The 11867-nt window shown below is 46.1% G+C and overlaps 1 protein-coding gene across 1 annotated transcript in view; it reads right to left on the reverse strand.

The window, feature by feature from the left end:
* Positions 1–11472, reverse strand: part of SVEP1 (sushi, von Willebrand factor type A, EGF and pentraxin domain containing 1) — a 122515-nt gene extending 111043 nt beyond the window's left edge. The window contains exon 1 of the mRNA XM_088533663.1: positions 10996–11472. Within this exon, the coding sequence (XP_088389789.1) occupies positions 10996–11472 (477 nt within the window). The remainder of the gene's footprint in view (positions 1–10995) is intronic.
* Between the last annotated feature and the right edge of the window lie 395 nt (positions 11473–11867).

Below are 11867 nucleotides of genomic sequence, written 5' to 3' on the forward strand. Positions count from 1 at the left end.
CAAGCATCTATGTATCTGGCAGATGTGAACTCAGTAAGTCTCACAACAGAGAGTGATTTCTCTGGATCCACATTCTTTGAATAAAAGTGTACTGGTAAAAAATCCGGACTCATGACCACACAGGAAATACATGGACATAACATCCAAGGAGAGGCTGAGAATGCTGGGACTGTTCATCCTGGAGAAGAAAATGCTCACGTGGGATCTTATCAGTGTTTGTATTTATCTCATGGGAGAGCATAAAGAAGATGTAGCCAGACTCTCTTCAGTGGCACCCAGTGACAAGACGAGGCAACAGCCCCAAACGGAAACACAGGAACCTCCTCACATGTTAGATGCAGCTTCTATACTTAAAGGGAGGTTGGACACTGCAGCAGGTTGCCCAAAGAGGAGGTGGAATTTCTGTCCTCAGAGATACTCATAACCTGCTTGGATATGGTCCTGGGCATCCTGCATTGGAGCAGGGTCTGGACGAGGTGATCTCCAGCAACCCCCGCCAGCCCCAACTGTTCTGTGAAATGGCAGTAACATACCTAATATCCAGGGCATTTATCACTAACTTAACCTTTTTTTTCCCTCTTTATGGGATTCTGGCTCTAATGTCAGTTAAACTTTCACCTCTTTACAAAGTACTGCTGCCCAGCCAATTGTAATTTCATGTGTTTGTACAGTTTTAAAAATGAAGAAAGCATTCTTATCTCAGAAAGCAAACCTACTCATTCCAGCCCTAAGACAATCACATTCACATTACATACTTTTTATAAAGACTATTTCCTTTCCCCCAAAAACAAGTAGAAATTGCTTTTGCAATGCTACCACATAAAATATTGACCTAGATTCAGATTCACTTTATTGCTAGTGCTAGATGCTTTTGTCTGACGATTTGAAAATTTGGTGGTGTGTCAAAGAAAATGCCCCTTGTTCTCAGGAAAGAGCTAATACACCTATCTTTCAGAGGACTTCTAAGAGCAAGTGCATCTTTAAAAGATAAAGCAACTCATATACACAGCCCTTTCCCCAGCTCTTGGTGCTGTGTAACCTTTTGCAACAATGAACCAGGAATCTGAAAGGCTACTGCAGGTTTCATCTGTTGACACTGTGTGCACTATATTCACAGCAAATGTGTCCATCTGTTGATATGCTATGTACCATATCCCATCTTGCTAATGTATCCTGGTTTGATCGGAAAAAAGGAAAATCCATTTTTTCTTTGTGTACGAGAAATTTCCCTTATTAATATAACCAAGATGTTACTTGATTTATCCAGTACTGCTCCATTTTTTTGCTGTTATTGAACAAAGGCTCTAAACTATTTTACTTGAATGCATAATCAATCACATATTTTCATACCAAAAATTCATACCATTATTGACCAATGTACTTGCCAAGTATTTGTTTCCTTTGTGTTTGTTTTAAACATTGTTCTAAAAATGTAGGGGAAAAGGCTGAATAAAATAATTAATTCCAAAAGGAAAATGATAATTCATGACCTGGCCATCTCCTGACATCTGTCACACTCAGAAATTTCCTGAATGTGTCGTTTTGCTCTAGGGTTCTGGAATCGTGCAACATGAACAGCTAGTTTTGGTAAGAGCTATCCCAGATCAGGACTACGTATGGAAGTGGAAGAAATGAGACAGGCAGCGGGTTTTGCTGTTCACCTGTATGCCCAGCAAAACAGCACAGCTCTGAATGCTTAAGCCTTTTATAAGCTGCCTATCAAGACTCCAGGAGGTTCTTCATGGTTGAGGATACCAGACAGACACTGAACCACTGTGAATATCACTGTTTTAATGGGAGCTTTTGTTTTTAATCATTTTAACAGCATGTAAAAGGCGAAAAAATGGTCCTGGTTACTTGAAGAGCCCACCTTTGAAAAATTTAGTGCTACTCTATTGCTTTAGTAGATAAGAGTTCTGGGCCTTACCTCAGACCTTTCTACCAGCACAGTCCCTGGGAGGCAGGAAGGGACAGTACTGAACTCCCTCACGCTTTTAGCATTTCTCTCCTCTCTCAACTGCTCTCAGCAATTCCCCTTTTAAATTAGCAGCTCAAACTAGTAACTAGACAAAGCTTATGGCTCTAATGCAAACGCTTAACCTGAGCAGGTAACAATAATGCCACACAGAATTTCAGCCAAATTCAGCCCTCTGCAAGCAGAACGTCTTTCAGACCCTGCAAAGGGTGTGTTTCATATGAGGCAAAAACTCCTATTCCTGCTGCTAAAAGAGAGATGCCTTTAAGGCGGGACAGTTAGAAAGTGCAGACCAACACAAACCTGCAAAATCTAACTTTCTACTTGCAGCAAGAATGAAATTCGAGCAAAAAATCTAGAAGTGTGTGGCAGAACATGCAAAATATGTTACAAATAGAATATTAATGCTGAGACTCGTACAAGGAAATACTGCTAAACATGGTGCATGGTGCCAAAAAAGCCTCTCATTAATCAATCGATGAGTTAAAAAAACTGGTTTCCTCCTTACCTCTTGAAAATTCTAATGCCTATACATTCCTACTCTTCATATAAATGCTTAATAGCGTTCCCGCTCTCTGCAACAAAGCACTTTGTAAGACTCGCTCCTCCACAAAGGTGCTAACTTTGAGGAATATGGTGGGATGTATGACATTTGGTGCCAGACCCCTCCAGGGCTGGAGAGAGGAGCAGAGGACAGGGAAAGGTGCTCCCAGAAAGCGTAATTTCTATCCCTGAAACATTTATGATAGGATCACCCAGTTACCACGATGCTGCTTTAGAAAAGCATCCTTTACTCTCAGTTAGCTCGGTGATTGTATTTGTGAGATTTGTGCTAATTCCTGCAGCAGTGTCGCACATTTCTCAGTTTACTATGCCTCCATATGTTACACCAGGGAGATGAGATTTGTAGTATGAGGCTGAAAATGGTGATTGCAAATTCTGGTGGAGGCTCTTCTTAGCAGTGGATGTCGGCATACCCGTCCCTCTCTGCACCCCTAGACCACCTCTTCCTTATTTCAGACACAGCTTGTTGACTCAACAGGTCATGACAGAGTGTAGGTTCTCCTAGGCAGGAACACTCACTCCAACAGGTCTTGGGGCTAGAGGTCATGGAATCATAGAAGCAAGTCCAATTGTAAGGTCACAAGAAATGTCCCGACGTGTTCTGATTATACGGCCTCTTTTAAGACTGAGAATTAGATCAGCTTCCTGCAGCCCACGGAAACCTGCCAAGGCAGGTATAGGAAGGAGAGACAAGAAACGACAACTTGGTAAGAATAGCTTTCCTCTTCCTATGGTTGCCCACCTTTTTTTTTCTTTTTTTCCCCCAGAAAAAAATGTGTTTTTTTGCCTTAGTTTATTGTCTCTCACACATCAGAATTAGATGCTCCTCACACAGCATCTTATCTTTCATGCCTAGCACTTAACAAGCTCAGAGCATCAGGGTGGCTAGAATACACTAATGTGGGGGGAATGGTTCAGAATGAAAGGGTTATGATAATACAAATGAAGAGCTGACTTCAGGTAGCAGAATGACTAATTTCCGACACCTCATAAGGAGGTGGCATTAGCAGAATATAGACGACACTTGCAGGTTTCCTTGGAATCTCAAATATTGTAAAAATTTATCTATTTCTCTAATCACATGCATGGTAATTGACTATTGGAAGCTGATGGAAAAGGCAGAAAATCTGAGCTCATCTTACGATCTGGCCCTAGTGACTCACTGCATCATTCAACTCCATCCTACACAGCACCACCAAAGGATACTCTGTTGGACTGAAAGTCATAAAACACTCTTTGGGAATCAGTAAGAGATCAAATATACTCAGTGATCTTTTCAGTCTTAAAATTCTGTGAAGTACAATCAATCCCTGCACTTTCTGTGGTACCTAAAGAAGATTTTAATGAAGATCATGATTTATGTTAGATTTAAGATAGTTTCAAAGTTCTTTCTTCTGTTAATTGTCTATAAGTACAACTATCTTTAAATAATGCAGAATAAACTCACAGTAGTGCAAATTCAATTAACAACATGCCGTAAGGAGTATCTCAAAAACAGCAAACAAAACAGGTTTTTGATAGCCTACAAAAATTATGTGAAAATATTGCAAGCCACCCCATCCAGCAACAACTGTTGCTTCATACAGCATGTTGCATCACTGTTCTTATCCCCAGTGCTAGTATTAGCATATTTTTGAAAAGTCTGTTCCAAAGTATAAAATATTTAGTTTGGGAGGACACATAATCTAAAGTATTTAACAGGACTGACGGTCTTTCTCAAGTCACGAGAAAAAATTCTTCAAAAAGCAAAGAAAAGCAAAAGAGCCACTAGTACTTTTGCCTTAAAAAAAAAAAAAAAAACCACACACACAACTACCAAGAGGAATAAGTTCCAATTCAGGATCTTAGGTTAGGCATCTACAATATCCCAGGTACTCAGCAGAGAGGGAGACACCTGAAGAACAGCATGCCATATGGGGAATGGCATTACAAGTGGTCTCTATATGAGGATAAGGTCCCCAGCCTGGAGACCTCAATCCGTTCCTGAAGTCAGATTACGTCTCTCTTCGGTATTTCACTGATTAGCTCCAATTGCACAACTGAAGGGGCAAAAGGAGTATCTCCTTTTGACTAAGTAGTCCTTTAACCAACTGATTCTTGAATGACTCACAGTTTTGCTCTTTAAAAATGAACTTCACTTAACTTAAAGGCAGGATAATAAATGACTAATACCAGACTTTCAAATCAAAGACTTCTTCTTAAAGCAAAATACAGGAGACAACTGCGAGGACACAAACAGAACAACTTCTGAGTAATAGGTCTTCACCAAATAAAATCTCAGCTCCACTTAGCCCCATACAAGATGCTAAGCAGAGCACTTATGGCCAATCTGGCTGAAAGGCCAGAGGAAAGAAAAAATGAGCTACTCGAAAATTTCTTAAGGTAGCCCCGTTCTGGCTTAGGCTTAAAGGCAGTGAACGATGTACAGTTGTGTTCCCTGCCTATGACCCTGCTACTTTAAACGGGCGAGCAAATCCTCCACCAGCCTGCAGCATGCAGGATGAGCAGCTTCCTACACACTCTGCACTGACCAAAAGTGGTTTAGAGATGCCACTAAGGACGTCTGACAGGAACTCCACTCCTAATGTGCTCAGTTATCATTAACCACTGGCTGTGCAATTTCAAAGGTGATCATGGAAGCGAACCGGGAAGACTCCACGTTTTCACCATAAACTGCAATACAGATCACAAGGTCACATTCAAGCTCACTGAGGTCCACTGCGCGTGGAGGTCATTCAGCTCTGACCCAAGCCACCAGTAAGCATGTAGATCACAATACCAAAAATACAAAAAGAGTCTGTTGCGGATTCACTATTAGCTGACGATTCTTCAGCACTCATAGGAATAAAAATCCATACTTTTTTTTGATAAAAGGCACACGACTGTAAATGCAAGCAGCTCTCCTGAGTGAGAAGGTACTACTCTTGCATTTTAAAAGTTTTTAAATCACTTTTTTACTTTACTTTGCAATTTCTTTTTGTTACAATTCCAAAATGAGATTCTGAATATGCCAGTGTATTGAAATTAGAAGCCAATGATCCTAATGGGTAGCAACACTGTATCCTGAACTTTCTTGTGCTTTTGACAAACAGAAGAAACAAAGTCACCATTACTTATTTAAACAAGCATTAAATAAGCATTAGAATTGTTTATCCTAAATTGCTATGTGCTTACATTCTTTTCAGGGCCAGTTTTTTTTCATGTTTGTTAATTGGATGATAACAGAACACTGAATTTGACATACTGCTTGCCTAATTGTCATGCTGCCTCAAGATCAGGTTAGATACAAAAGCCAGATTTTATTTTTGAATGCCAGATGCAGTCAGAAACAGAAAATGTGTCATTTAGATATGTAGATTGCTCTTTTCCAATCATAATGGTTCTATGATTCCATGATTCTATGTGCTTTCCTTAGGCTTTAAATGTGTCCCTAAAACAGCAGAAGCTTCAGTTCTTCCTTGGCATAGGGGCAGCTCTGCAGCTTCCCAAAATACACTGAGCAACCTGCTTAACATGAACTGCATCTAGTTTTGGACTGCCCATCAACTCATTATGTGAAAAAATTGGAGACAAAGAGTTTTGAAAATTTATGCTTCTCCCCCTTCCTTACACTGCTCCTGACTACTTGTTCCTTAGGAAAGGCTCTGAATATGAGCAGAAGTTGATACCTCTAAACGAATGCTATTACAGATATTTTGCTAATAATAAATACCTTACAGACATTTGATGTTAAATGCTATAAATGTTATATGATGCTAAACCTGAAAAAAAGAAAAAAAAAGAGAAATAGTTTCAAGCCACATACATCAACAACCTTTTCATGTTGTGCTGCAGATCTTAAACTGAATTATAAACAACTTTATTCCGTAGCTATTCCCCTTTTTAAAATTAACTGTTCCTGGCACCTTTAAAGACCTATCCATACTGCAACCTCCATCCGATTTTATTTCATGGAAGATACCAGGGAATACATTTTACTCTTATCCATGCGTTATCTACAGCATTCAGATGTAAGGTGAGAAATGCAGCATCTCACCCTGCATGAGCAGGGGCTTGGACTAGATGTTCTCTAGAAGTGCCTTCCAACCTCAGCCACTCTGTGATTCTGTGATCTTATCTTTTTCAATGAGTACTAACAAATCAGTACTAACATCTTCGGAATTGATGGCATTAAAAACAAAACAAAAAACCCTGCAACAACACAGTTACTTACTTCTTACTTTTACCTTACACTACTTAGAGGAGTAATGAAGCAGACCATGATATATGTTATGGTATGTCAAAGTAGCCTACCACTGTCACCTACTTACAGAAAACAGAGGGCTTGAATGGCACTTCTCAAACGTTTGACACCCATTTCCTAGCACTCTATCTACTTTTGCCTCACCTGCTAGCTAAAAGACTGAAAACCACAGGCTCTTATTGACTGTAGGAGCCATAGTCAAGAAGAAGAAAAAGCTGAACCAGATAGAAGATTTAGGCCATTAAAACTTACTATGGAGCAGGAAAAAGTGTGAATAGTAAACTTTTATTGAAAATGCAAAAACTAAATTTGGTAAAAGTAAAATTAAATTTGAAAACATTGTAGTATGTTCAGAGTTGAACATAACTGTAAAAATATGTCTAAGTAAAAATGACCCTGAAATGCTATTAAAGCTGACTGTCGGAATCCAAGCTAAAAAAAAAATGCCTTCACTGGGAGAGTTTAGCTGACAAGCATGACAAACTCACCATCAAAATTCCTGCAATTTTAAGCCAGCACAAGAAGTTTCTGGTACATGTGGTGGCAGAAGATCTCCTTCCTGAACAAACTAAACGTCAGGCAAAATGGATTGATTTTTTTTCCCCCAAACCTGCAAATAAATTCTCTATGTGCTTAGGACACCTGAAGTATTAGCAGGCACTATTACCGACAGCGTTCAAATCACTTCTGTTTCATACTGTGGCTTCTTGGCAAGGCTACAAGATCCAAAGACCGAGGACCTATGGAGAAGACAGGGCAGAAGAAACTCTCTTTAACACCTAGCCACTGGGAGCACAGGTAAGCTCTGACAAAACACAGGAATTCTGCAATAAATCTCTCCACAAAACATCTGGAGAGGATAAAAAGCCACAGAGCCAAGGAGAATCCCCTTGTTTTTTGAAAGCAGATGGATACAGTCTACGTATGAAGCACTTCATTAACCTGATCAGCATCACTCCCTGGTGATGTTAAATGGAAGTTTTGCTGCCACAGGTTGAGACAGGCAGGCTCAAGTAACTGCTAAGCAAATCTTGCCTCTGTGCACTGGCTACATCCTGCTCCCAGGTCAGTCACCAGCTCGCCACATGACTTTGGGGACATCACTTATCTCTGTCCCAGTTTTCTGCAGATCTGGGATGATGACACAGACCTGATGTAGTCACTTTTAAGATCTACCAATGAAAAGTGTTGCACAAAGGTTGTGGCATTTGGATCGTTGTAACAATTATTTTCCTAATTTCTTGGTACTGCACAACTGATACTATTTCTGGGAGGTTGTCAAGTTTAGCGGACACTTTTGGTTTTGAAAAAGCAACACAGAATTCTGCTCAGAAGCAGAAGAAACCCCACATTAAAGCATAGGAAGCAACTGAGACGCTTTTAGCATGAAAGAACGAAATAATAATGGCTGTAACAAAAGGCTTCTAAAAACAAAGGACAGCAGTATAGGAGTCCAGAGGGAACACCAATTTTGTTATACTTAAAATACTTTTCTAAATGTATTCTAACAGAGGTATTTTAAGCACAGAGCAGCCCCTGGAATGGGCACTATCCTCCTAAAGTTGTAATTTGTCTCGCAGAAAGAAGACAAGCAGCACAAAACCACAGTATGGCATCTTTAACCAAGAGTCTGCAAGTGACACGAATGTGCAGCTTTGTCACACTGCACCATCATGCAAAAATATTTTCTCCTCATTTCCTAGGGGACCACAGTGTAAAACGACAGTGACATTGGTACAACCACAGGATTGAGCTGGGCACAAGAAACTAAATAGTAGGTTTCTGCACTTGACCTTTCTTTATTCAGTTTCAAAGATATGTTTAGTCAGGACTGTATACCCAAGATCTCTCAGCTCAGAGTTTGTCCTAATGATGTTATTTTTAACTCTTTTCTCTAAATTGCTCCACACAGCCTCCACGAGAATGCAAGCATATCAAATCTGGATTTCACCGTGGAAGACCTAACACTGAGACATGGGTTTCTATGTGCAACTTGGGGCACACTGGATACAATGCCTGTCTCCTGCCAAAGGGCAAGAAGAGAATGATCTTCGCCAACAGCACAAGCCCTGCAGCAATGCGCCTCCTGCTTTCGTCTGCACCTACTCTTTCACAAACGGCACGGCAGATGTCCCACGAGAGGTGAGCAAGGTGCTACAGGGCACTCACACTGTGGCTGTACCGCAAACCAGGAGGATTCCCGTGTTGTGGGAATTCTCCTGGCATGGTGGCCAATGGCGGGGTGCAGCAATGTCCATCCCCATGCAATGGCTTGCAAAGGAGACAGTGGCTGATCCCTCTGCCAGCTGGAAACCTCCAGCATGCTGGAGCCCTGTGGCTGCTTGGGCAGAATCGGTGCCCTGGGTCTGACCATTCAGTGCTTTGGACAATGGTGTTAGGGTTCCTGGAGGTGCTTCAGCTTACTGGCTTACACACGAGCCGAGAGCAACTCCCTTGGCCATCAGCAGTTGAAATATTCATCTGGAGACAGCATGAAGACATCCTGGACTTCCAACAGCTGCCAGACATCCAAGTCCCACTGCTGGGAAACATCTATCTGGCACCAGACTCAACTCAGAAACATCTCTAACAGTTCTCAAACCTGCGCACTGGCTCCACACCCCTCCAAGGAGCAAATTTCATATGTTTACTTTCAAGCGTAGCAGAAAACAGGTTGGCCACCAGCACAGACACCACTCACAGAAAACACCTCGCCCTCCCACTTGAGTGACTACTTTGACCTGCACACCACTCCCTAACATCCCACCCAGAATCTCCGTGGCCTTCTGCCCCTGCCCCTCACCTGACTTGACCACTGCCCCTGATCACATCACACCAGACACAATGCTGCACCACACACCTCACATGGCCATGCTGCCACATCTGACCAGCCACCACACTAGACATACCACACCTCACCACGCATCTCACATCACCATGACACCACATGCAACATCGCACTCTATCCCACCACAATTTCACCGCATGCAGCACCAGACACCACACATCACCACACACCTCACGAAGCACCACAGGCAGCACCAAACACCTCACCACACACCTCAGGTTGCCATACCACGACTCGCAGCATCACAAACTACCCCACCACATCTCATTGCATGCAGCACCTCACACTGCCACACCATCACACACGACACCTCATCACCTTCAACACCAGACACACTGCACCTCACCACACATCACCATTGCACCACATGCCACATCACATCCTATACCACCACAACCTCACTGAATGCAGCTCCAGACACCACAAATCACCATGCACCTCACATACCAGCACACGCAGCAGCACCTACTGCTGCACTGCACCTCATCGCATGGAGCTCCACACGCACCACACCTCACCATGCGCCCCTCATAGCCATGCCGTCACACATAGCAGGACCTTCTCCCCCACTGCACCTCATGGTGTGGAGCACTTCACACCGTCACACCACTGCATGCCACCAGACCTTATCACACACAACACCAGACACCACGCTTCACCATGAAACTCACATCACCATGACACAATGCCACAACATGCACCATCATAATCCACCCCACCACAACTCACCACATGGAGCCCCAGACACCATACCTCACCACACACCTCACATTGCCATGCCACAACATACAACATTACACCTCATCCCACTATAGCTTCACTGCATGCAGCACCAGTCACTGTGCCCTACCACACACCTCACATCACCATGCCACAACATGCAGCGGTACCTAATGCCCCGTTGCACCTCACTGCATGGAGGACCAGACGCCATGCCTCACCATGCACCTCACATCGCCATGCCATGACACACAACACTGAAACTCACCACCACATGCAACATCACACCTCATCCCACCACAACTTCATCGCATGGAGCTCCAGCCACCAGACCTCACCACATGCCTCACACAGCCGTGTCACCACATGCAGCAGCACCAAAGCCCCACCATACCACCACATGCAACACCAGACACCATAGCTCACCACGCACCTCACGTTGCCATTCCGCAACACGCCACACCGCACCCCATCCCACCGCAGCCCCATCACACGCAGCACCAGCCACCACACCTCACCACACACCTCGCACGGCCACGCCACCGCCTCACCTCGTGCCGCACACCCCACGCGGCACCACCGCGCGCGCGGCGCATCCACCCCACGCGCCGCCACGCGCGGGTCCCGCGCCGCTGCCGCGCTCACCGCCGCCTGCTGGAAGGCGCCCTTGGTGTAGGTGCCGCCGCCGCGGTACGCGATGGCGGGGATCTCGCGGCCCAGCAGCGCGCACTTGTGCTGCTGCGGCCGCCGCCGCGAGATGTAGTCCACGCGCGGCACCACGTTGCTGCGCGAGGAGAAGGTGACGATGGCGACGCGCGTGGCCGCCGGCACCACGGGGAAGTCGGAGAGCAGCTTCTTGACGAAGCGCAGCTCGCTGAGGAAGTTGGCCGGCCCCACGCTCGACGACTCGTCCACCAGGAAGACGAGCTCGAGCCGCGCGCTGCGCGCCCGCAGCCGCCGCACCTGGCGCTTGAACGCGCGGCCCAGGCGCTCCGCGCGGCTCTCGGTGCCGGCGGGCGGCGGCGGCGAGGCCAGCGCGGCGCCGCGGGACGGGGCGCCCGCCGCCGCCCCCGCCGCCCACAGCCACAGGCAGCAGCAGCCCAGAGCCAGCGGCGGCCACATGGCGCGCGGACAGACGGCGCCGCAGGTACCGGCGCCCTTTAATCCCGGCGCGGCGGCGGGGGGGAGCGGGGCGGCCGCAGACGCCTCCCCCGACGCTGAGGCGCGGCCTCCCCCCCCCCGCGCCCCCCTCGCGGCCGGCCCCGCCGCCCGCCCCCCGGCACGGGCCGGTCCGCCCCGCGGCGCCGCCCCGACGGCGCTGCCGGCCGGGACCCCGCGGGGGCCGCCCCGCTCCTGCCCGCCCCTCGGGGCGGCAGCCGGCCCGGCCCGGCCCGGCCCGGCGCGCGGATCCCCCCGACCCCGCGGCGGCCCCGGGGGTGCGCCCCGCCGTGACTGCGCTGCCCCGCGGCGGTGCGCACCGTCCTGCGGCACCTGCGGCCCAGGGCAGGGACGTGCGT

Source organism: Tinamus guttatus, unplaced genomic scaffold (genome assembly GCF_059628265.1).
Source record: "Tinamus guttatus ecotype Peru unplaced genomic scaffold, ASM5962826v1 Tinamus_guttatus_pri_ptg000513l, whole genome shotgun sequence".
In the NCBI taxonomy this organism is placed as follows: domain Eukaryota; kingdom Metazoa; phylum Chordata; class Aves; order Tinamiformes; family Tinamidae; genus Tinamus; species Tinamus guttatus.